Source organism: Vombatus ursinus, unplaced genomic scaffold (assembly GCF_900497805.2).
Source record: "Vombatus ursinus unplaced genomic scaffold, bare-nosed wombat genome assembly UNPS02014874.1, whole genome shotgun sequence".
NCBI classification, from domain to species: Eukaryota; Metazoa; Chordata; class Mammalia; order Diprotodontia; family Vombatidae; genus Vombatus; species Vombatus ursinus.
This window is the reverse complement of record NW_020954652.1, coordinates 9491138-9518757: the sequence shown is the minus strand read 5'-3', so window position 1 is coordinate 9518757 and position 27620 is coordinate 9491138. Positions and strand designations below refer to the sequence as shown.

The window sequence follows — 27620 nt, the reverse complement described above, 5'->3', positions numbered from 1 at the left end:
TCTAGAGGTGGGCTGTAGTCATTCAGAGTAGTTTACCTGTCCACTTACATAGGAAAACCAGGTAGATGAAGAATGGCTGTTGCCTCGATTTTATAGGGTAGATGAGTGTCTGGGACAGATAATATGGATAGGATGATATGATGGGCTCGTGTTGAATATGAGAAGAGTGGACTGGCTAAATTTTGAGAAATGTCAAAATTATTTTATTGACTCCAAGTGTCTGATGAAACCAAAGACCCATCTTTTGAATGATAATATTTTATTGAAGTTGCTATATGGCAGCAAGATGTGGAACACCACAGAACTAAAGGTAAGCATTACAGAGAGAAAGGGAGAGAAATCAGTGGAGAAAAGTATGGTGGGTGTGAGTAGGTTACAATAGCTAATGAGGAACTATGAAAAACAGGAGTAAAAATTGTCGTCAGCAAATTATTTTATAGGAGAAGATTGGCAAGAGTGAGGATTGATAAACAACCAGTGTTCCGTGGTGCAGAAGAGGAGTCATGCATTGTTTGACATGGTCAATGTTATGTATTGTTTGGTTTAAATATATTTGTCAGAAGGTAGTGTTCAGGGTTGGGATGAGAGGTGGGGGTAACTAGTCATTGGAAAATGGCAACTTTTTTAAGAAAAAAAGAATTAACTAAATGCATAGAAAATGGCACAACAAATATTTTAGACAGTTAAAAAATTCTCCTTGCTCTTTACTTCATACCCCTCTACCAATATTGGTAGAAGTGCCATATTGGTAACTTAAAAAAGAATTATTTTATTTAATCTTGTATTATTAAATTGTTACCATGTTCTAAAATTTCCACAATGTCTGGCATATAATAGGCACTTAATAAATGCTTGTCGATTTGACAAGTTTCAGAAAAATTAAGATACTCATTTCAAATTATGATTTTATTATACTCTTACAATAAAAAATTAATAACTTTTGTTAAAAACAAATTAGAAAAAATTAAAATAGATCCTAACTTAAAATTTCAGAAATATAGTAGATAATAATTTAGAAAATGAACCACACTTAGGATTTGAAAGATTGTATAGTATCACTGATGTTACTTAGCAACTTTTCTTTCAGGTGGATTAGAATCTTTGAAATCTCTTCAGCAACTAATTGTGGATCACAATCAGCTAATGAGCACCAGAGGTCTTTCCAGTGTTCCTACTATTATGTACTTGGACTGCTCTTATAATAATCTTACTAAAGTTGAAGGAATTAAAGATTGTGGTTTACTTCAGATTTTGAAGTTACAGGGAAATTACCTAACTGAGGTAAATTATTTTACACTAGTGATAAATATATATGTAATTTTCCTTGTGTAACTGTATAGCATGATAGCCTTATTGTTTTAGTAGTTTTAAATACTTTTATCCCTGATTATTATTTTGTGGTCATAATCGGTAATAAATTTTTCCTTTATTTTAAACTAAAATGGATTTCTCTGACTTAAAAAAGTCAGTGTAGTTTTGCTATTTCAAATGGAATTAGTCTTGTATTTATTTTTCATACAGTATTAGACATTAAATCACACCTTTTTCTCATATGATATTTCTGATAAGTATGAGACAAATGAGTTAGCAATTTTTCTCTTAAGTATGAGACATTGTTTAGCAAGTGATAATTATAATTATGAATTAAGTCATCTTTTTTAAAAAATTAAGGGATAGCATGAAAAACATTACTGTCAACCTTATAATTTATATTGAGAAAGACTGGCATTTTGAATTAATAAACATTTTATTTTAATAAATGTGGTATTTTTATTAGTTTATTTTAAAATTTAAAGTTTGAATGAATAAATTAATTATCTTTGTAAATGAAATTTAAATGTAGCTTCCATATCTGGAGAATCAAGTTCTGCTCAGAGAATTGTACTTGGATGACAACAGTATTTCAACATTGGAAATAATCTCCTCGTATTGGCTTCCTTTATTACAGATTCTAACTGTCTCTCAAAACAGGTAAATTATCTTTTCTTAAGTAATTGATGCAGTGAGGAATTGACTAAACTACATGCATAGTGTCCCCTCAAAAATAAAGAATGCTATCATTAGTATCTCATTTTCCAATAACAACAAAATAAATTGATTTACAAAATATTAAACTAGTTTTATATCCATTTTAAAATTTAGAATTAAAGCACTGTGAAGATAAAAGTTATTTGAATTGTCATTAAGGTTACAATTTGCTTATTTTACTTAAAGTCTTCCTTCTTTATCAAACATACATTTATAGAAATTTCTGTGGGAAATCTTCATTTATCCTAGTAAAGAATATATTCCTTAAAGAATACAAGAAGTTTCTTATTTCATCCTGAGATATCATTTTCTCTCAAATGGTATTTATTATATACTAGAAAGACAGTGCTAAGCTTCTTCCAACTTACATTTCTTATAGTAACTGTTAAGATTAATTTAAATTTGATTTCCCAAAGGATATAAAGCAATACTTTAAAAAATACTTTGGCATTGAATGGAAATGAGTACCTGCCACAGGAGTTCAGCGTGAGACCACCAGACATCTGGAGCTTTCCAGAAAGAAGTCGTCGGAAACTGAAACATGAGGGAAATAGGTGCACATCTCCTTCTGGTTTGGTCTTAGATTAATATTTCAGTGAATTCTACTCTTTCTAATATGATTAATTTGTTCATCAAAGGCAAATAGAAAAAAATGCTTTGAAGACGAATCTGCTAACTTGGGCTGTCCACTTCATGGGAAACAGACTAGGACAGCCCGAACTTGAAGATGTCCAACATATGTTTCCTCTCTTTTACAATAAAAGATGTCTACATTCTCTCTTAATCTTCACCACATTAGGGTGGTCTGTCCTTTGAGCATTTCTCCTCTAAATATTTTAATGTCCATTAGAAGTTTAAGACCGTAGCAAGTAGAAAACAAAATCTGCTTTCAAACCTATCAATTGGGGTGCCCATATAGCAACTTTACTGCTCCTAAATGGATTTTCCATCAGAATCTAGTAATGCCAGTTCATCCAAAGAACATTTAAAGATGAAACTCGGAAGAAGACAACAAATAGATGAAAAATAGAAAAGACCTGTCAGCATTCCTCTAACATTTTCTTCACCAATGATAATGGATCTGCTATGTTTATAACCAATATTAGTACTTGATATGCTTTTGGAATAAGTGGAAATAGTTCTAAGAAGACAAAGATGGGAAGAACTGGTGTACCAATCCAAGTATAGGTAGAAATCCATGCTAGAGGTTTTGAGGGAATTCTCAAGGTATCTGAAAGAGGGAAAGATATTGAAAGGCTGGGGAAAATTATGGGTTCTATAGATTACATATATATATGTGTATATATATATATACACACATACACACACATACATATATAATATACACATATATTTATATATACCCACATGTATATGTATATATACACATATAGCATATTTATATACATTCTTGCACATATATGTATATATACACATGTATGGGGTGTCTCAAAAGTCTTTTAGGGCACCCTGTATATATTACTGTTTGGACAGAATCAGTGACTTCTGTAGTACAGGGAACTCCCATTGAGGAAACTCCCTCTACCAGTGCAGATCAGTACCAGATTCACAAATTGCAGTTTTAGAGAGTTGCCCGGGCCAACTCTAGTATTATCTGGATATTACTACTGTTAAAAAGTAGTGATTAAGGAGTTGGTGATTACCAGCCTATATGCTTATATCCTTAGTTGCTTGGAAGCACAGTGGATAGAGTACTGGACCTGGAGTCAGGAAGACCTGAGTTCAAATCCAGCCTCAGACACTTACCAGCTATATGATCCTAGATAAAGCACTTAACTTGTCTCCCTCAGTTCCTTAATCTATAGGTGAGGATCATTTACCACCCCCCCCAACCCAGGTTGTTGTGAGGATAAAATGTTTATAAAGTGCTTTGCAGGCCATAAAGCACTCTATAAATCCTAGTTATCACTATTATCACTATTATTTTTTTTGTTTGCTTTTAAAGTTTTATTGTACCCTTTGTTTTATGTCAAAGTCATTTTAAAGAAAAACAGCTAAGGAAAACCAACTTTCCTATGTCTGACAATGTATGCTTCATTCTACACTCACATCCTCTCCTACCTCCAAGGAAAGAAGACAGATGAATTTCTTTATCTGTCCTTTGGGATCAAGATTAGTCATTATAGTTATATAGCATTCAGCTTTATTGCACTGTTCTTTTCACTTGTGTTGTCAGTCAGTCAATAAACATTTATTCAGAGCCAGGCACTGTGCTAAGAGTTGGGGATACAAAGAAATGCAACGTATAGTCCCTGCTGTCAAGGTGGTTACCGTCTAATGGAGGAGACAGCATGTAAATGACTATGAATAAACATGCCATGGAGAGGATAAATAGTGAATAGTCAAGAGAAGGCAGGAGCTAGAATTAAGAAAGATTCATAAGGGTTTTCTGTAGAAGGGATTTCAGCTGGAACTTGAAGGAAGCCAGAGAAATCTGGAGGCAGAGATGAGGAGAGAGAAGATTCCAGTATTAGGGACAGGCAATGAAAATGCCTCAAGCCAAGAAATGGAATATCTTGTCCAAGGAACGACAAGGAGCCCAGTGTCTCCTGATCTAAGAGTATGGGTTGAGGGGTGAGGGGCAAAGGTGGGGTGTAAGAAGACTGGAAAAGCAGGCAGGGAGAGCGAGGCTAGGTTGTGAAGGGCTTTGAACACCAAATAGGGAGCCACTAGAGTTTATTGAGTGGGAGGGTGACACGATTTTTCTTGTTGTTGTTCATGATGTCCAACTTTTCATGATCCTGTTTGGGGTTTTCTTGGCAAAGATATTGGAGTGGTTGGCCATGTCTTTTCCAGCTCAATTTACAGATGAGGAAACTGAGTCAAACAAGGTTAAGTGATTTGCCCAGGGTCACACAGCTAGTAAGTGTCCGAGGCCAGATTTGAACTCAGGAAGATGAGCCTTGTGACTTCAGGCCCAGCTCTCTATCCTCGGCACCACCTGGCCTGTGACACGGCTGGACCTGCTCTTTAGAAAAGTCACTTCAGCGCCTGAGTGGAGGATGAGCTGGAGTAGAGAGAGACTTTGAGGCAGGGAATGCCCCAAGGAGGTGGCTATTGCAAGAGTACTGACGTGAGGAGGTGAGGGACGGCATGAGAAGATAGAAGGGGTCACTTGGGGGAGATGTTGCAAAGGTGAAATCATCAGACTTTGGTAACAAATGGGATGTGAGAGCTGAGAGATAGTGAGAAGTTGAGAATTATGTCTCCATTGGAAGGAGTCCAGGGGACTAGGAGGGTGGTGGTGCCCTTGACGATAATAGAAAATGTTGAAGGGAAGAGAGGTTGGGGATGAAGCCTATCATTATGTAGATTTCTTTTCTGCTTCAGCTTACTTCACTCTTACACATTATACAGTGTCATATGTTTTCCAGTGATTCTCTGAATTCATCATTTTGTCATCTCTTACAATGCAGAAATAGTCCTTTATATTCATTTGCCGTAATTTGTTCGCCTAGGCCCTGCTTAATGATTATCTACTTCATTTTAAATTTTTTGATAACTGCAAAAGTACTCCTATTAGTATTTTTATATTATGGGACCTGCATGTGCATGAACATTCTTAATATAAATATAAATAAGGGGGCAGCTAGGTGGCACAGTGGATAGAGCACTGGCCCTGGATTCAGGAGGACCTGAGTTCAAATCCGGCCTCAGACACATAACACTTACTAGCTGTGCGACCTTGGGCAAGTCACTTAACCTCCATTGCCTCCCCCCCCTAAAATATATATATATATATATATATATATATAAAAGCAAATAGATAAGTTAATAAATGATGTTTGATATCAAGCCATACTTTCTTAGACATGAAATCTACAGAAAAGTACAGAGAATATGAAATCTCAGTATTCCTATTGTTTGTAGTAAAATCATTTGTCTTTGTAAGGAAAATTCTGTCTTAAAGGCTTTTTTCTAACAAGGTGGCTCTCCTGCATATGATATGTTAAGATCATACAGTATTCTTTGATAGCTGCATCCACAGAGATATTTTAGATAATTACAGGATTATCAATAGATTATTACAGGATTATCAGTATTGAGCAAGGCACAAAGGAGACATTTATTTATCGAGTTGTCCACTTTCCTAGAGGAGGGCCTTCAAAGAATCCTAACAAGAGATTCCTAACAGGTGATTAAAGTCCTGCAGGTGACGTTGTGCTGATTTTATTAAGGCCCAGAGTGCTACAGAGATTCCTAAATGAGACCTACAACTATCAAAGGAGTGACCCCTGACAATCCACAGACAGAAAAAGAAACAAACATAAGCAAGTGAATGAAGACTACATATTGCCCAGAATAAGATAAGCAATAATGACAGCCCCTTGACTATCCTGGTAAGAATTAAAAAATATAGTTCAGAAATCCAGAACTGTAGTAACATTATTTTTCTTTCAAGAATTCATATTTTATGTACTTTGTAGACTACCACTGTCACTCACCACCATTGCCGCCACCACTACTACTACTACTATTACTGCTACCACTGCTGCTGCTGCTACTACTACTACTGCTACTTTTACTATTAGTTGTAATAGCTGAAATTCATGTAGCTCTTTAAGGTTTGCAAAGCTCTTCATGTGTTTATTTCATTTTATATCAGTTGATCCTCACAATAAATCTGGGTGTATGTGCTATTGTTATCCTCATTTTATAGATGAGAAAATTGAGGATGAGAGAAGTTAAGTGACTTGCCCCCCAGTCCACAACTAGTAAGAAGTTACTTACTCCATGTCCAACATTATACACTGAGACATACTGCCTCCAGTCTAAAATTGCTAGTAGTGATATGTAGTCTAGATGATTTATCAACAAATTTATTAATTAACCAGTTCTTTAGCACCTGAGTATAAGGGTGGGCTGGAAAAGCCCTATTCTCTGTCCCTTCTTTCAACAGATATTTATTAAACTCTGTTGCAATGTCTTCTGTTAGATATGAGAAGAAATCAAAAGCTAAAGATGGCATGCATAATTATTTGAGAATAAAAAAATAATTTATTGTTTTGTTAATATGTATGCTATGTTGTGAAAATGAAAACTATATAAAGCTATTGGATATGTGTCTATCACAGTTCCAAAAGTGAAAATACATTTTTTTGTTACCATTTTTTGCAGAGGGAATTTGAAACCTGAAAGCACTATGGAGAGACTTCGGTAGAATAAAAAAGAAATGACCCATTAAATACTATTATTGGATTTTTCTTTGCTCATTCTGTTCCTAGATTTGTATTTTGGTAGAATAGGATATGCTATTTCATTACATGATGTAGTTAGTAAAATGGGGCAATATGGATTAGACAAGAGTGGAATTAGATAGAACATGAGGAGATATGGATTAGGAGTATAATTAAATAGATTCAGAGCTGGACTCAAAGAGGAGTAATTAATAGTTCAATGTTAGCATGGCTATAGGTCTCCAGTGGAGTATCCCAGGAATCTGTGTTCATGCTATTTAACATTTTTATCAGCATTTTGCATAAGACGCTACTCACCAGATTTTGTAGATGGCATGAAACTAGGAAGAATGAATAATACAGTATATGAGAGAGTCAAGATCCAAAAAAAGATCTCAGCAGACTATCTAGCATTGGGCTGAATTTAATAATGTCAAATTGAATGGGGATAAATACAGATTCTTAGACTAGGGTATAAAAAAAACCAGGGCTACAAAATATAAGTTGAAAGTGGTATGCTTATTATACAATAGTTCTGAAAAAATGTATGGGGATTTTGATGGACTTTAATAATTTTTAATTTGAATCATTGTGATGTGGCAGCCATAAAATTAATGTGATCTTGGGCTGTGTTACAAGAGGCAGAGCTTCCAGGAATAGGGGAAGGATCCTATATATTTGCTTTTGTCAGACCTCATCAGGAATATTGTGCTCAGTTATGAGTGCCAAGTTTTAACAAGGACATTGGTAAACTGAAGTCAGTCCAGTAGAAGCAACTAGGATGGGGAAGGAACTTCGAGTACGTGGGTTTCCATCAGTTAACATGTATTTGTTAGGCACTAACTATATGCCAGGCACTTGACTAAGGCCCAGGGATACAAAGAAATGCCAATCCCCTTCCATTAAAGAACTCATATTTTAATGAGGGAGACAAAAGGCAAATAACTAGAAGTACAAGATATATAAACAGTAGATGGAAGGCAGTATTAGGCTAGAAGGTATTAACAGCTAACAGGATTGAGAAAGTCTACATGTAGAAGTTGAGGTTTGAAATGAGTCTCACAGGAAGCCAGGGAAAGAAAGAGCTAGTAAAGAAGAGAGAAAGTATTACAGGAATGAAGGCCAGCCAGCATAAAGGCTTTTACATGGCAGAAACATCATGTTGATCACTGTAGGTGGATCCTGGAGTGTGTGGAAAGGAGTAAAGCATAAGAAGACTGGAAAGGTATGATGAGGCCATATTGTGAAGAGCTTTATTTTTTTAAATAATGTTTTCTTTCTTCCACTTAATTACATGTAAAAACAATTTTTAACATTCTGTTTTTTTTATTTTGTTTTGAGTTCCAAATTCCAAATTCCTTTTCTCCCCTCCTAAGATGATAAGCAATCTGATATAAGTTAAATATGTGCAATCATGTAAAACATTTCCATATTAGTCATTTTGTGGAAGAAAATTTGAACCAAAAACAAATTTGAAAGAAGGAAAGAAAGTGAAAAATAGTTTGCTTTGGTGTGTATTGAGGCACCACCAGTTATTTCTTTGGAGGCAGTTAGCATTTTTCATCATGAGTTCTTTGGGTTTGTCTTAGATCATTTTATTATTGAGAATAGCTAAATTATTCACAGTTATTCATCATATAGTATTGCTATACAAATAAAGTTACATTGGCTCAAAAAGTTTTTGATATAAGATAACAAAGACACAAAACAGAACAACAGAGATTGAAGGGATATCAAAAAGTATATTAATCTTTTCCCTTTGTTCTCCAACCTGAAGATTCAAAGTGAGACTCTCATGAATCCACTGAGGGAAAACCACACCATCTCTCAGGGATAAATTTTCTTTCTGAGCTCTAAGCTTTATGAGACATGTTGTTGTTGAAGGGAGGAAACAATGAATATCTGTACAGTGGGACCAGAAAAAGTCCAGTACCTCTTAGTTATAAATACTTAAAACACATTTTGTTATGCCTTTGCATTTGTTATTACCTTAATTCTGATGGCTAACGTAATTGGATTGAAAAGTTTTTGAAAAAGTAATCATGAGTAGACTTAGAAGGTTCTTTAGGATTTTGTTTTGTTTTGGTTGTTTATTTTGGGGAGGATACCTTAGGGAATAATATTTGATTTGTTTATTTTAATTAAGAATCTGTAATCCGTGGAATTGCCCCATTTTAAGAGCTTTAATAGAGTATTTCCTTTTAAGTATTCAAATGTTTTCTTCTCTGTCTTTATGATGAGACATCTGTCAGTCTGAAATTTACAGTTACATTTTTGAGCTTTTATAATACCACTTATTTTCATAAATTTTTCAAAATAGCAATTAAGGAATAGCATATAGTATTATTAAGTGATACTATGAAATATTAAATCATATATAAATTGTCATGAAGAAAACTTTGAACATAAAGTTAATCTTAAGAATTAGTTTAATTAGACTTAAGAATTAGTTATTTCAAAGAATTCTCTATTATGAACTTGAATTAAAGTCATAAAATAAGTATTATTAATTTTCTTGAAAGTCTTGATATTTCTGTGACTTATTAACACTCTACTAGAGTCCTAATCCAATGCCTTACCATGGTATGGAAGTGACCCACTGGGTATTTATTTTCCATTTTTTTTTTTAGGATTTTCATTTTTGTTGTTTCTTATGTTCTAAACTTGACAAACATTAAGAAACATGAACATTTCCATTAACAAAGACATGTAGAATATTAATATTACATCAAATATGAAAATAGTATATATGAAACCTTGAGTTTCTATTGCATATAGCAAAGAATAGAATATTAATATCTCAAATATGAATATAATATATATGAAACCATGAACATCTATTACATATAGCTTACTTTTCTTTTTAAAGTATATCACAAATTAAACACATTAGTTCCAAAGCTGTCCTGCATGTAACTTACTGGATTTTCAAAGGCCATGCCAATGAAATATAATCTCTGAATATTTTACAAATATTAGGCTTTCACTATAGGCTAGATGACAGATGTGTATGTCTGTCATTTAAAACTTTGTCCTGATCAAGGTTAAGGCCTGTCACCAGAATGCTGGTCACTAGACCAGGTAGTGCATTTTTTTTTCCATTTCAGATAATGAAATTCTAAAGTATATATGGGGTTAAGAATCTGTATAAGAACTGATACTTATAGTAATGGAAAGGATACCGACTTGAAGAAATCATAAATACTTGCAATATTGAAGTTTGTCTAATGGCTCATTTTTACAAAGATCATTGCTCTAAAATTGTCAAAACAATTTTAGGACATTTAAATCTTTAGCTATCCTTCTATAGTAGCTTTTGGGTTTAGTGGATGGACTAGAGACAAAATGAAAGCATCTAATATTTTTTATCTAAATGGAAATTGTCACAAAGAAATGTTTATCAAAGGTCATGTAGGATGCTGACACTTTAGGTTATGCTTTTGGGCAGTTTTAATGTTTATTTTTTGGAAAAAATGAAATTGGATTGCTTATAATTTTTAGATCAGTGATGCATTTTTTTTCCTTTTGTAGTGACTTTTGAATTAATATTTTCATTAAGGGAAGAAATATTTATTCTGATTTTTAATAAAATGAATATAAATTAAAACATTTAGTACACATTGTTTGAAAGATTTGTTTCATCTTTACTACTGTTTTGAGTTTTCGTTAGAATACTTGACTGTTTCCAGTTTGATTCATCTGTTTTCTAATTGGAAGACTCTTTGGTTTTATAAGCCTTTATACTTGTAGTGAAATTCTAAGTAAGAGCAGAAAGGGAAGTTTTTACCCACTGACTTCTTTCTGTACATATCTTTTGCCTTTTTGTCTTCTTTGAAATTTATATCTTTTTATGCCCAGGGCTAGTGTGACAAGGTCAAGTGGTATTAGGTTTTCACTAATGTCCTTTGTCTTTCTGGTTTGAATTTTCTTTAAAAAAAAGTAACACAGAATGTCAGTAAAAGTAAAAGTTACAGAATTGAAAGAGCCCTCTGTTAGATTTCTAGTTTGCCAGTGAACAGTTATAAATGCCAATGAATTGCCAGTAAAAAAAATCTAAACCCACCAGTCTCTAGATTTAAAAGGTTAGTTGTTTGTTTAAACAAAATAGACTGTTTACTAAAAATAAATTGCTCATTCCAGTTTCTTTCATGTTGTACAATTCTTGCAACAGGCATTTCCAATGGTTTCAGATTTAAAATTTTTCTTTTAATATCCCCAGTATATTATCTTATATCTATTGTTTGAAAAACATGAATCTTTGAGAAAAAGGGGGAAACTGAATGTGGAAGTTGTTTTAATGTCATAATGACTAATATTTGCATTTTGAAGTCTTTTGAAAGTAACAGAAAGAGTTAGAAATTCAAAATATACTGAAGAGACAAAAGAAGAAAATTTTCACCATCAAAAACATATTTGATTTGTGTCATAAACTTGGGAATATGTGGATCCTTGAACTGCAACTAATTACCTAGAGTATGACATCTCCATACTTGAATTTAGTGGTGTCAATTAACTTTACCCTAAATGCATTAAATTGTACAACAGCTTAGATTTGAGAAGTTGTTCTGTGCCTGTAGAACATGGTAGTCATGAAGAAAGATGGAGACCCTTCAAGTATGCTCCCAATTAATCGATATATACACAATTAAAGGAGAATTGCAGAGGCCATGACTTAAACCTTGCTCTGTTTCCCCTAAGTGCCTCCCTTGTGTTATTTTTTCAGAGGCAAACTTTTAAGCACTTGTAACCTGTATCCTATTCATGTATGAATAGTAATCCTGCTCTTGGAGGAGCCCACATTTGGAGCGATCTTCAGCCTGTCTCACTGTTTAGTCTGTTTTTATCCCTAATATCTTCTGTCGCTTTGGTAATGCAGAACAGGAGAGTATCCTACCACAGTCAAGGTCAATACAAGGGTTAGCATTGTGCCAGACCATGTGTAGGCCCCTGTTGATCATGGTGCTCTGTGGGCTCCTGACCTTAAAATAATACAAGTTGGAAAAAGAGGAAAAGGAAGAAATGAGAGAAAGTTGATCAAGTGACAAGAAATAGGTGTGTGGGGGGAAATACTGTTAAAAATAAGCTCCTTAAAAGGTGAAGTAAACTCCTGACTGATGTGATTTGATTCTCAACAGAAGGTCCTGTTTCAGGAAAAGCTAAAGATGGAACTTTCAGAAATACACAGGGGATTTAATCATAAGACCTTTGTGAACAAGTGAGGAAAAAGGATATTGGCAAAAGCATTATCCCCTTTCTTACTCACAAGGTCTAGCTAAGCTTATCTATCTTAATTTTGATTCTTAGATAGCTGAAACAATGTATTACATATTAAAGTGTAGACATATTATATGTATACATATATGTATATAATATGTCTTAGAAATTAGATGTCTAAATAAGTTTGAAGTTGATTTTTCCTATGTAGAATTGTTTTAAATTTCACTCATTTGATTAATTTAAAACACCCATGCTAACTAATATAATTGTCTACTGGTAATTCGCATCAAAAGAAGTTATGAAAGGAATGTTTCTTTTTGTTCTTTGTATCCTCAGTACTTAATGCTGTGCCTTGCACATAGTAGTCAATTTAAAAAAAAAGTTCATTGATTTGTAGTAAATAAATGGGCCATCATTGATTGTGTGAGTATTTGGGTAGCCATACAATTAGGGATAGGGATAGGAACTGGACTTGTGATTTCATTAGAACAGAGAACTGCCCTGGGAGTAAAACCTTTATCAATGCAGATCTCTTCTCTGCAGTTTATAATCTTAGAGAATTACCCAGAGAACTGAGAGGTTCAGTGACTTGCCCAAAGTCACACAGCCAGTATGGGTCAGAGGCAAGACTTGAACCTGGGTCTTTCTAACTTTCTAGACAACTCTATTCACTATATAATGTTTAACTATGTGATTAGCTGGTAGGAATTTTCCCTTTGAAAAAGCATTTTCTAGTCTTACATTCAATTTTTTAAAAAATATTTAAGAAATAGTTGTAAGGTAATGAAAATTTCTATCTTCAATATAAGAATGCTTTGATATTTCAGCAGATTCTTGATCTCGTTGATTTTGGCATCACCTCTATCAGCACCAATCTCAGCTATCTACCATGTTCTTATTTTATGCAGTTATTGTTTAGGTCCCATTGCAAGGCCTTTTCAGAGGAGAAAATAGGGACATTTGTTATTGATGTCCTGTTGACGTCAGTTTGGTCAAGTAAATTCTCTTGACTCACTTTTTTAATGTAGCAATGGAATCCAAGATGTTTTCCCCTCCAATTCTCTGGTATCTTTTACTCTTTCAAGTACCTTGAATATCAATCTCTCTCTGGTAAGTTACAGAACAATTATTGAATTGCCTTGGCAGAGCGAGTTTCTCTAAACTTGTAACAGACAAAAACAAAAACTGCTAACAGACCCAAAAAAAACCCAAACTCCTCACCCACTATTTCTAAATATTAGTATTGTTATGTACATTGACTATGAATTATTATTATTATTCACTGCTAATTAGATCATTTATAGGTTCATAGTCCTGGAGGTGGAAGAGACCTCAGGATCTGTCCAGTGTTGATAGAGTGTGTCACTGTTAATGTTTAGAATTTTTCACATTCATTCTAAACTTTTGCTTTCAGTTTGACTGAAATCGTGCCCCTCTTTCAATTTGTTTCTTTGGAAAAATTGGATGTCAGCAACAACTGCCTTTCAGGTGAGTTTGGAAGAATAGATGAGGAAAATATACAACCTGGAATGTTTTTAAGATTCATCGTTGGGTTCAGTGACACAAGGATAACATGAGGAAGGAACCATTAAACAGCAGCCCATGTGATCAAAATCTGGGGTATTTACAGTGCATCAGTTTGAGTCAATGGCATGGCATGAAAGCCAGAAAAGCTAATACAATTTTAAGTTGCATTAATAAAGTTGTATTGTCCTGAACAGTGGGGCTGATGGTTCCACTGTATTCTGCTATGCTCAGATGAGATCTGTGTTATTGTGTTCATAACTGAACTGGGTGCCATGTTTTAGGAAGGGTATTGTCAACCTGAAAGCATGTCCAGTGGAGCACAACCAGGATGTTGAAAATTGGAGACCATGTCATATGAAGATTGCTTGAAGGAAGAATGTCTGCTTACTTAGAACGAGTAAAACTTAGAGAGGACATAGTGGCCATGGAAGTGAAGTTTGATTTGTTTTGTTTGGCTTTAGAATGAAAGAAACAGGAGAAGTAGGTGGGATCTGCAGAAGCCAGTTTCATTTATCTCAGTGTGAGGAAAAACTTCTTAATTATTAGAACTGTACAAAAATGGAGTGGGATGCTTTCAGAGGTGCTACTGGCCTTGTCACTGGAAGTCCTCATTTAGACATCAGAAAAGACTATATGTTGGGATCATAGCTTCCTTAGTTTCCTTCAAGACTTAGCTCAGGTGCTGCTTTCTATAGGAATCCTTTCTTCATCTTTTTAGAGGCTAGTGCTCTGTCATCAACATTAACTTGTGCTTATTTACCTGCATAAATATTGGATCCCACGATGGAATGTGAGCTTCTTGAAGATAGAAACTATCAAAATAGTAGGGGCTGTTTAGGCCCAGAGCTCTATGTACTGAACTGCCTAGACCACCCCAAAGGCGATATTTATTTTGTGCCATTATTGTCCAGGTCTCATTGCAAGGCCTTTTAAGAGGACAAAATAGGGACATTCATTATTGATGTCCTTTTGACATCAATTTGGTCAAGTAAATTGGGCCTAAAGTCAGAAGTGCTAAGTTCAAATCTGGCCTTGGACAGTTACTATCTTTGTGACCCTGGGCAAGTCCCTGGACTGCTGTTTGCCTCAGTTTCCTCCCCTGTAAAATAGGGATAATAATAGCACCTCCCTCCCATGGTTATTGTGGGGATTAAATGAGATAATAATTGTAAAAGTGCCTAATACATAGTAAACATTGTAGTTGTTATTTGTGTCCCCAGTGCCTAACATAGTGTTTATACGTAGGAGGAACTTAATAAATGTTTGTTTCATTCAATTGAATTGTCAAACAGGTTATTATTTATGTCTGGGTTGGACTAGATGACCTCTTAGGTTCCTTCGAGTGGAATTGCTATAGCTCTGTGATTTTGATTCTATGAATTTTTGTGTCTTACTGAGACAAACAACAAAGAAATGACCATTTTCTAGATTCTGCATGATTCTACCATTATTTCCATGCCTCTCTAATGGAAAAAGACAAAAGTTACAATCATCAAAACTTTTTTGGACTTTTTTCTTCATAATCTGTTACCAGGGGTAACACTTTCATTTGAGAAGAATTTTGGTTTCCACTTCAATGAAAGTATGAAATCATTAAATTTGTTACTCCAATTTGTTCGGTAAATGAATCTAAGTTGTACAAAAGCTTTGCTTTGTACATAGTACCGTGTGGTCTAATTGTGATTTATAAATCATCTTCAAAATGAAGCATGTATTTGAATAAAAAACATGTATCTGTAAAAGCATTTCTGTATTAGACCTTAAAAAGGCATTTTAACCAGCTCACTTGAGAACAGATAGATTTCTCAAGTTAAAGTTAAAGCTTGATTCAATTAAGAATGAAATTAACTTTTAAATGCCTTCATTAAGGTAAAAAAACTCCTTCAAATAATTCCAAAAATAACACTGATTTTAAAATTTTATTGCTAACTCCTCGTTATTCAATATAGATTTTCTTTTACTAACTTTTAAAAAACTGCTTAAAAGTTTCTTAAAATTAACACTTGCTTTTTAAGGATCTAAATAAAACTCTCTATAGTTGTGCAAGTCATAAGTAATGTGCCTTAATAGAAAGTATGTTAAACTTGGCGTCAGACTGGGTTTTGAACCCTGGCTTTGGCACTTACTGGAGTGATCTGGGGATTTGAATTTCAATATCCTCATCTATAAAATGTGGGTAATAATGCTTGTACTATCCACCTCATTGCACTGAGGAAAGCAATTTGTAAAACTTAACTATGCTGTATTCCATTTATATTATTTTTACATGGCTTTATTAGTTATTTCACTAATGATTTTTTGTTAGAACATCCATGTTTTAAAGAGGAATAGCTTATATTTACATTAATGTTACTTAAAATTTGAGTAAAAATAAAATAATTCTTGGCTTTATTACTATCATTTTTCTAGGATACTAATTTCTGCAATGATTTTATGTAGATCTTACAGGTGTCACCAAGTGGTTTCATGCATGTTTTAATCTGTGTGACTTATCACTTATTGGAAACCCCCTTCTCCAAGAAAGAAATTGGAGGTAAGAAAAGCATTCCTTTACAATGTTCACTCCATATTTTTGAAATTAAATTTTTTTCAATTATCAAGCATTTACTTTTCCCCCTCCTCCTCCTGTGGATGAGGAAGAAAGATAAAATCTTTGTAACAAAGAAGCTTAGTCACACTGAACAAATGTCCATATTAGCCATGTCCAAAAATGTGTGTCTTATTCCACATATTTGTTCATCACCTTATGTCAAGGAGATAGGTAGCATTCTTTTCTTCATAATCAATTCTCTGGAATTATGGTCAATTATTGATCAGATTTCTTAAGTCTTTCGAAATTGTTTGTTTTTCATTTTGGTGTCAGGACATAAGTTGTTCTCCTGGTTGTGCTTACTTGAGTGCTGCATCAGTTCATATGAGTCTTCCTGACTTTCTTTAAAATTGTTTCTTTCATCGAATTCTGTTACATTCATGTATCACAGAATGTTCAGCCATTCCCCAATTGATGGAAACTCGTTTAGTTTCCAGTTCTTCGTTACTACGAAAAGACCTGCTATGAATATTTTGTGTGTCTCTATAGGGCCTCTTCCTCTCATTTTGACCGTTTTCAGATAAAGGCCTAGCAATGGTAGAGCCAAGTCAAAGGATACACAGAGTTTGTTAATTCTGGGGGCAGAATTTTCCAAATTGCTTCCTAGAGTAGCTATACCAGTTCATAGCTCTCCCAACAGTGTATTAGTATAGTATTAGTATGTTGTCCCTCTGACATTTGTCATTTTCTTTTTTTGTCAACTTTACCAATCTGAGGTGTGAAGTGGAACTTCATAGTTACTTTAATTTGCATTTCTCCAACTAGTGATTTAAAGATTTCTAAAATATGATTATAGATTGCTTAGATTTTTTCCTTTTACCATTTATCAATTAGCAAATGGCTGTGATTCATGTAAATTTGAATTGGTTCCTTATATATTTTGGAAGTAAGACTATTATCTGAGAAACTTGCTGCAAAGATTTTTTCCCCATTTAACTGTTTCCCATCTAATTTTAGCTGCATTGAATTTTTTTGCAAAAAGTTTTTAATTATGTGTAATGAAAATCATTCATTTTATCTTCTCTTCTCTCTCCTTCTCTCTCTGTCTCTCTCCCTCTCTCCCCCTTTCTTGGTCATGAATCCTTCCCCATATATTGGTCTCCAATGTAATTTCTTCCTTGTTCCTCATCTGTTTATGTGACCTTTTATATCTGTATCATATATCTATTTGGCGATTATCTTGGTATATGATGTTAAATGTTGGAAAAAACTTAATTTCTGCTGGAATAGTGTGTGATTTCCTCCCCCCCCCCCCCACACAGTTGTTGTTACATAGAGTGAGCTCTTACCCCAATAGGTGGGGTTTGGGGGTTTATTGAACACTAGTCTATTGGGTTCATTTGCTTTAGTGTGTTGCATAGCGAATCTGTTGGCACTGATAGACATCTCTATTTTTTAACCAGTACCAAATTGTTTTGATGATTAATGTTTTGTAACATAGTTTCATATGTACTATTGCTAGGCCTCCTTCATTCCTACTCCTTTCATTATTTCCCTTGAGCTTTTGTTACAACATATGAATTTTGTAATTATTTTATTCTTGTTCTTTAAAGTAATCCTTTGGTAGTTTTGTTAGAATTGTACTATAACCAGTAAATTAATTTAGGTTACACTGCCATTTTTATTTCATTGACTCAGCCTATATGAGGAATTAATATTTCTCCAATTATTTAGGTCTATTTTTATTGCTGTAATTAATGCTTTGTAATTTTTTTCATATAGTATGTCAGCACAGTTTTTGTTTTGTTTACTTAACCTTTGATTTCATTCCTATAGTGAAGAACTTTCTCAACTCATGCAGATTAATATTACCTTTACAATTTATAGTCTTAAAGAGTAGTTTGAGTCATCAAGAGGTTAAACAATTTACTCAAAGCATCATAGCCAATATATTTAAGAGGCAGGATTTGAGGCCAGGCTTTCTTAACTCTGAGGGCAGCTCTCTCCACTGCACCACACTGCCCTCTTCTATGTATCTGAATCACTCTGTTTGAAACAATGATTATACTTTGAATCACAGATGACAGAATAAAGTTTATGTTCATCTCATTTTAGACATGAGGAGCTTTTGACAATATTTTTGATGACTCATATTATTAAGTTTCTTGGAATGGTAGTTAGAAGAATCCTATGAAATCTCTTCATACAGATAAGAAAATTAAGCAGTAGGCACTAAGTGACTTATGCAAGCACCTCATTCTACCTCCCATTCTAGTCTTCATTGTATGTCACCATTTCTTGGATTACCCAAGAGTTATTGACCGAGTCGGACGTCTAGTCTATAGCAGTCACAAGAAGTCTTCTCCCCTGTCCCACTTGATACTTCCTTCTCTCTTTTCCTGTTAAATTAAAGGGCTCTCCATAACTGCTCCATCTCACACCTGCTTTGTCCTTAATTCTTGTCTTATCTTAGGGCCTATTCTAGGGTGATGTTTGGAGGTGAGAAGGAAAGTACCTTGGGATACATGCCAAGCTCTCTGCAGGTTTATTTTCCCCACAACTTCCCCACAATTGCCATTTGCAATTCTGTGGAGCTAAAACAAAACAAAACAAAAAAACAAAAACAGAAAACTGCCTAAATCTTTATCCTTCTTAATAGTTAAATAAAAATAAGTTTGTACTCTTAGCCAGTTTTATGTTTGACTCCCATACTTCTCTGTTTGACAAAAAAGGTCATGTTTTTACTGGCTCAGTTAGTTTCTATGCTCTTTTGTACTCTTCCTTGTGGCCACTGTTTTATGTTGGTTAAACTTCTCTTAGAATCATGAAATCTAATTGCTGGAAAAAACCTCAGTGGCTATTTAGTCATACCTATACCTGACCAAGAATTTATTTTAGAACCCTCCCACCCTCCACCCCCAAAGTGTCCTTCAGCATCTGCTTAAAGGCCTCCAATGATCCCTTACCTTAGCAAGGGGTTCTTAACATAGTTGGTGCCATCGACCCCCTTTGGCAGTCTGGTGAAATCAATAGAACCCTTCCCAGAATATATTCAAGTAATTAAAAGAAAAAAATAAATTTCACTTATTGGTTAGTACAAATAAAAATATAATTTTATTTCCCATCTAAGTTCAAAGACTCTTGAAGTCATGAATCTATGACCCCAGGTTAAGTGGAGAGCAGAGGATGCATATGAACGATGTTATAAAGGTAAAGGACAAGACTTGGCAACAGACAGGATATATGCAAATATATGCAAATGAAGAGTCAAGGATAACACTGAGGTTATAAGCTGAGGTGTCTGGGAGGATGGTGGAGCCCCTAAATAGTAACAGGGAATCTGGGAAGAGGGGAGAGCTTGGGAAGGAAAATAATCAGTTCTGTTTTTAAGACATGGTAAGAATGAAATGCTTACAGGATATTTAGCCCAAATGTCCTATAGACATTTCGATCTGAAGGCAGCTGGTGATTACATAATAGAGAGCTTGGGTCTGGAGTCAGGAAGATCTGATTTCAAATCCTGCCTCAGACTCTTGCTAGCTGTGTGCCCCCGGGCAAGTCACTTAGCCTCTTTTGCCTCTGTGAGGATCAAAATGAGATATTTGTAAAAAGTGCTTAGAATAGTGTCTGACACATAGTAGGAGCTTTATCAATGCTTATTCCCTTTCCCTCCTACAGGGTAATTTAGTTTGAGTCAAATAGGTAGTTGGTGGCCTTCACTTTCGCGTAATCATAAGATGTCAGCTCATCTCCATACTTCAAATATTTATGCTTTCATCAACTTTGTAAATCTTCCACCAAAGCAAATTGCCCTCTGTGCACATACTGTTGACCATCTTCATGAGTTGCTGTGACCAGATTTCTTTAGTGACCAACTTTATGTTGATTCATTCCAAAGGTTCACTAAGTTGGTCCTTAGATGATTAGTGATGACATCTTTGAAGCTTTTCCAGTTCATAAGAAAATCCTTCCTCTTATTTTTTTATATATATTTTGGAAGCCACTGGATGCAGTCTTTGACAAGTGGTTTGGGGAATGAGGAGAGAGCCAATGCCCTCAAAAAAGGAGAAATAAAAGACATTGTTACTCAGTTTAAAATTGTCTGAATTCCCACGGGAACTCGTGTGGGCAGAGATGTACTGAAAGGAGCTCGTATCCCAGCCATGTCTTTTCTCAACCAGTTGATAGTTTTTTGCATGTACTCTCTGTCCAGTGAAATTGGCCTGCTGGTTATTCCCTGGACATTTCATGAGTCATTACATCTTTTTCCTTGCAAAATGCATTTTCTCCTCATTTCCACCTCTTAGAATCCCAAGATTCCTTCAAAGTTTAGGTGCTACCCACCATGGAAGAACTTTCCTGATCCTACCTTTGTTTAGATTACTTTATATTATTGTGTACATAGTGAATCCTTCTAGTACATTTTAAATTCCTTGAGGGTAGGGATTGTTTGTTTTACTTTGTATCTCTAATGTGTTGCACAAAGTGGGAACTCGATAGATTTTTGTGGTTTCATTTTATTGTTTGATTTGTTACTAATCATGCAATAATAAGTATCATCTTAGGGTCTTTTTAACTTTAAAGATGGTCCTCAGACCTTGAAAAGTTGAGAAAACCCATGTGGTCTGGATTCTGTGAAATACCCAATGTGTAAAGGAGCAGATGTGTACTTTTTTTTTTTTTTTTGGTCTGGAAAAACAAGCAGAACAGTAAAGTCTTTAAAGTCATTAAAGGAAAACCCGATTAAATGAGATGGGAAAAGCTGCCAATCAGTGAACATGATTGTAACATCTGATCCTATAGAAGGTACTGTTTACTCTTTGTCTTTGGTTTTTGCTTCCTTGGAGCAAAACATTTACTCATAGACTGTACAACTAGTCCCCTTCTCCCCATCCCAATTCCCTGAAGCCATTCTCTGATGCAAACATATCTGCAAGTCCTTGCTCAGGGGTAGAAGAAACCTAGTGCAGAGGAAAAAATAGCCTTTCTTCTTGGAACAGAGGTCAACTATTCAGTTGTACTTGCCTATCTTAGAGAAAAGAATATTGTCCAATAAGGAAAACAATATTGTGAGGGTAATAACTTTTTACTTTTTTCTATGTATAGGCCACTTCAATTTCAGGTCAAACTTAAGTTTGTGTGTAACACAGAGAATGAGAAATAAAGGAAGAGCAGTCAGCTGCCATCACTAGCAATCCTAGATGGTGTAAAATGACTCCAGCTTAACTTGATCATCCTATAGCTCGTAGCTTCAAATCCCTGAATTGATTCCTTATTCTTTTTCCCAACACTCTTTGGTAAGAGAAGGGTAGGAGGAGAGAGGGCCTGTTTTGTGGTAAGCTTTGGGATTTTATAAGATTCAGTATCCTTTTGTTTATTTTAGATCATCAACTGTACAGCAAGAAGAACCTTATGGGAATGTAGGAACTAATTCTCTCTTCCATATGTTGTCTAGAGTTGGTCCAGACCATCTGGCCCAAACCAGATGGTCTGGTTAGCTGGGTTTGAGCCAAATTCATGATCTTTGTCTAGAATCAGACCAGATTTGGACACATAGTAAGTGAAACATCTCCATTGCACCCACAATGGAGATTCTTCCTTTGACAAGAGAGGCTCTTTTTACCCTATTCTCCAAAATTCAGTGTTCTGAAGCAGCTCATTGTGTTCCAGTGTAGAAGAAAAATATAAATAATGGGAAGCAGATGTAATTTTCTTAAGTGACAGGCCAGAATATAATCAAAACTGTAACTTTCTGTAAAAGTTTTTATTCTTTAATATTTAATTTAGAACTTTCCAACTTCCATTTAAAAAAATTCTTTCCAAGTCACTTATCCCATATATTAACTCTTAATCAACAAAAATGTATTGAGTGTTTATTGTGTGAAAGGTGTGGTTCTGGATGCTGTAGAAAGTAAAAATACAGCTTGATTTCTGCCTTTCAAGACAACTACAATCTAGTTAAGGAATTTATATGCATATATATTTCTACCCATATATACTCTAGTTAGAGAATTATATCCATATATTTAATTTATATTCATATATCTACATATGAATAAACAATGTAGCACAATGTACAAATGACATTCTGAGTAATAAGACATTTTGCAGAATCTCAGAATGACAGACTTGCAGTGTTGAAAGGAACCTTAATGAACATCTGGTCCAATCCTCTGCCTCACCCCCAAAAAGAATTCTGACCACAATGCTCCCGACAAATGATCCTCCAGCCCTTACCTGATGACATCCATTAGAGGGAACCTCCTATCTCCTACATGCATCATTCTACTTTTGTATAGCTCTAATTGTAAGGATGTTTTTTTTCCTTACATAAAGTCTAAAATTACCTCTTTCTAGCTTCTACTCAGTACTCCTACTTCTACCCTCTGTGGCCAGGTGGGACAAATCTAATCCTTCTTCCACATGACGGCATTATAAGTACTTGAAAAATGCTATCATTATTTCCCTTGAGTCTCCTGCAAGCTAAATATCTCCATTTCCTTCGGTTGAAGCTTAGAGAGCCCAGACTTAAGGCTCCTCACCATTCTGGTTGCTCTGATCTCCAGTTTATTAATATCCTTTCTAAATGAACTGTAATATATAAAATGTTCTCCTAGTTTGAGGCAGAGAAAGAAGATTTGTGTTCATTGAAAAATTAATTTTAGCAAATATAGTCAGAAGAGATAGAAGTCAGAAAGCCAGGTTCTAATCTTGGTTCCACTACTAGCTATCAGTGTGAGATTATGTGAATCACTCAGTTCATCATCTATACCTTGAGTAATATGGACTAAATGATCTTTAAAATCCTTTCCTGCTCTAACCATCTGGTTCATTTAGTCCATACAAATCAGAAATGTTCTAGAAGTTCTGAGGAAAAAGATGATCCCTGAGTGTTAGATTGATAAGAAAAAGGTTGGAGGAAGTCAGACTTGTGTTGAACCTTGAAGTATGGGCCAAATTAAAATGAACAGGGAAGAGAGTATTTTTGTGAGTAGAAGACAAAATTCAAGGTAGCTACACATAAGCAAAGTTAAGGGCACAGGATAGAGGAGAAAAATTCATGTAAGGAAATGGTAGAAGATAAGGTTGGAAAGGTAAATTGGAGTCATAGGAGTCAAGGAAAAACCTTGCTAAGTTAAGGATTTTGCACTTTATCTTGGAGGCAATGTATAGGCACTGAAGATATTTGAAGATTAATCTGGTGACATTGTGCAGAATGGACGGAGGAGGAAGAGCTGTTAAGAAACTATTATAACGGCAGAAGAGTGAGGAGATAAGAATGTAATCCAGAGTATAAATGATAGCCTTCCATAGTCTTCACCCTTAAGTAGCCTATTCACAAAAGTTATCAATGTAAAGATACATGGTCCAAAACTTTGAGAATATGAAACTGAAAATTCAAAGTTCTTAAACTAGCAACTACATGTTACAGTGGAAAGAATACTGAATTTTGTGTTAAATGATCTGGGTTTAAATCCTGGCTTTGCTACTTACTACTAATATGTCCTTGGTGCCTAAGATAACAACTTCCTCTGTATCTCACTTTTCTCATTTGCAAAATGAGAGGGTTGTTCTTGATTTTTAAAGTTCCTTCCAGCTATGGCAGGTCCTATCAAGCTAGAAGGGCTTTTCCGATGAACCTGGTTATTGTCTGGCATTGTCTGTCTTTTGGTGACAGGCCTAGCCAAGCTTGGAGAGGCTCAGTACCAGTTTGTCTACAGGGGGATGGGCTTTCTGCTACATTGATTCTTTGACTAAGCCATAGTGTAGTTGTGAACTGCCTTGGTTGAGAAAGTACCTGCATTGGTAAAATCAGAGATTGTGGAAATATTTAAAATTATCACCCTTCTAGTTACTTCTTCATGTATTTCAATGAAATGTATAAAATTTATACATTGAGTATCCTATGTACCCTTTAAATCTATAATAAGACCATACCCCTTTGACTCTCTAGATTGCCTTCTTGGTCTTCTGTTTACCTGGGGACAGATCCCTGTTTGTGGGCATCTCCCTCACATCCCAGGAATGCATGTCGACAACTATCATTCTCTGCTTTTTTTTTCTCTGAACAGCACTTTTGCCTCATTTTTACAATGTGGTCAGATTCCTGTTCTCCTCCCATTCCTACTTTTTCTTTGTGAATAGAACTTTTCCTCCTGCCCATACACATTTTTGTGGATCAGGGCTGACGCCCTTCTGATAGACTTCCGTCATTTTTTGAACCCCATATTCCTGTGTCTGTGGACCAATATATTATCTTATGCCTCCCATGAAAGCATTTCCTTAGGTTTAGGGGAACCCAGAAATGTATTTGGAAAGTGGAGAAAGCCAGAAATCTGGAGAATGGATTGGAGGCTTGAAGGTGTCCAGAGGTTATATAGAAGACCATTATCTATCTTTAAGCAGGTGGTGGGACAAAGATTATATAGGAGCCCCAAAGCCAGTCCCCAAGGAGACAGGACATCAAGGAGGCATTTGTAGGTGCTCAGTGTAGAGCCTGTAGGTATTTCTTGCAAGGGGATGGAGGCTAGAAAAGCTGATCAAATAGGCAAGTGCTCTTCTTCTTAGGGATGGGGGAGAGAAGAACAGGATTTGTCCAGACTGGGTTTAAAGGACATACATTTTAGCAATGTGTCAGTCAACTAGCTTTTATTAAACACCTTCTGTGTCCCAGGCAGGGTGCTGAATGGTGGGTATTAAGCAGAGTGTTCATTTTCTTAAGGGCATGCTGCCAAGATTTGGTGTTTGTGTCTGTGTTTATGAATCCAGTTCTATCTGAGCACAAAAAAGGGAAAATTAGGTAGGGGATTTATAGTTGACATAAGGTCTTAAAAATGTTTGAGGAAGCTGAGGAGTTAAAGAAGCTTAATTGTTTCTGAACTGAATGAGAGATAGTATGGTACAGTGGAGCACTTGTCTGGGAGTCAGAGGACCTCTGGTTTGATCTGGGCTGTTCCTTAGTCCTTGTGTGACCTTGGCCAAGTCACTTCCCCTCTCTAAGCTTAGTTTCTTCTTCTGTAAAATGAGGGTATTGAGCTAAATGACCTTTAAGGGCCTTTCCAGCTCCAAATCTGTAATCCTGTAATCTTAAACAATGCAAAAAGTGAGTTTGGATCTCAATAATCCATTTTTATTAAATTTATTTAATATTGTTTTAGTGATTAAAAGCAAGGCAATAGCCCCAAAGCATTCATGTGTCTGACTGGCTCCCAGACCAAAGTAATAGCAGGTACTTTGCCTCTTTAGTCTGTTGCTGGATCACCTTCTTTTGGTGAATCAACAGGAGGGAGAAGGTGGGGGAGGGTATATTCAGTATGCATGATGTAGTAGAACAGACTACCAGATCAGGTAACCCAAAGCTGTAGTTTTTAATGTTGATTTTTGGCAGTCGGTGACTATCCCAGTACTAATTAACTGCAAGTCCAGCCAGTGACATTGGTGCAAAGTGAAAAGGCTCTAGGAGCGCCTCTCCTTGCAGTAAATTGTAGCTTTCATATTGTTGCATTTGCTTTGTGGCCCCATTTTTATTTCTGAGGTTGTATTAGTACAAAATTTTTGCATACACTTCTAGTTTAAAGATAAATTTGCTGAATTTGTTGTTGTTGTTGTTGAGTCATATTTTATTCATGTCTGACTTTTCATAACCCCATTTGGGCTTTTCTTGGCCATTTCCTTCTCCAGCTCATTTTACGGTGAGGAAATTGAGGCACACAGGGTTAAGTGACTTGACCAGGGTCACACAGCTAGTAAGTGTCTGAGGCCAGATTTGAGCTCAGCTCCTCCTGACCCCAGGGCCCATGCGGTATCCTCCGAACCACCTAGTTGTGCAACTTGCCAGGTCTCTAAAATAGGAAGGTGTCCCAGATTGATTTTAGAGTGTAGACAAGTTTCTTTTGACAGTCTAGAGACAGAATTTCACAAATAGGCAGGGATAGCCATATGAGCTGTTGCTGACCTTTTTGAGATCTCTGCCTCCTTATCAAGCTCATACTTTCAGGCCTGAGGAGCTCATACAGTGGTAAAAGTCACTGACCTTTGAGCTAGAATAAATTCCTAGAGCTGTTTCAGGGATTGGGGCATGTCTACCACCAAGGCCAGAATCTCAAGATAGGAAGCTGAGTCAAGGACCAGGCATAGTCTCAGAATCTGACCACACATTCTTGAACTTTTCCCCGAAGTAGAATTAGAAGGACAGCAATTTAGAAAATCATGTGGAAAATTTATATGCAAAAGTAATTTTAATACGATATAAATAACAGATTTATTTTAATGAGGACTCTAATAAAAGTACAGGTAATAGTAATAGTAATAGCAAATAGTAATAGTAATAGTAAAAGTAATAGCAAAAATTCACAGAATTTTGAAACTGAAAGGAGGCATATGTCTTATCTCTTACAGTGTTCCCATTTTATAGGTGAGGATCCTGAGGCCTGGAGAAGTAAAGTGATTTGCCTAAGTTTGTTAGTGTCACAACTCAATGTCTACAATTCAGACCTCCTACCCGATAGTCCAAGGGTTTTTTGTTTTTTGTTTTTTGTTTTTTTTCCTTCCCCCCACTGCAGTATACCATATGCTCTTCTTCACAAGAATTCTGAATAACTTTAAGAAGTGTATGTTCAGTTAGTGATGATCTCAATTGCTAAGGATTCATGCAGTTTTTGAGAAATGATTGTTCTTTATGCAAATTTTCACCATGAGAATGGACTGAGGTATAAATAGAGATATAGGTATGAAACCTTGCCTGTAGCCACATCACTGTGACTATAGGCACAGGCAGGATTTGAGAAGCCATTTCTTTATCTATTATTCCATGCTGCCTCTCTTGTGAGAGAAATATTTAACAATAAATAGAATCCAAGGTTGAAAATGTATAATATCATTACATTAAAATTATATTAAAATTGTTCTTAATTTTAATTTTTTTGTCTGTCTTTCAAGATCAGTCTCTTCAATTAAAAAAAACATGGTACTATGAATGTATTAATGTAAGAATGTATTTATTGGTTTTCCACTTTTGGTCTCTGGGAGTTCAACTTTAGCAGATCATGATTTTGTGATATAAGTAAGAATATATAAAATAATCTTTAGTGTGAATAGCTGGTGTGTTTCTGTAAGCATTG

The 27620-nt window shown here is 35.3% G+C and overlaps 1 protein-coding gene across 1 annotated transcript in view; it reads left to right on the top strand.

Moving 5' to 3' along the window:
* The window catches only part of LRRIQ1 (leucine rich repeats and IQ motif containing 1), a 225895-nt gene that overhangs the window by 47417 nt on the left and 150858 nt on the right, over nucleotides 1-27620 (top strand). Inside the window, exons 13-16 of the mRNA XM_027842509.1 lie at nucleotides 1088-1281; nucleotides 1844-1971; nucleotides 13858-13931; nucleotides 16410-16503. Coding sequence (XP_027698310.1) covers nucleotides 1088-1281; nucleotides 1844-1971; nucleotides 13858-13931; nucleotides 16410-16503 — 490 coding nt within the window. The remainder of the gene's footprint in view (nucleotides 1-1087; nucleotides 1282-1843; nucleotides 1972-13857; nucleotides 13932-16409; nucleotides 16504-27620) is intronic.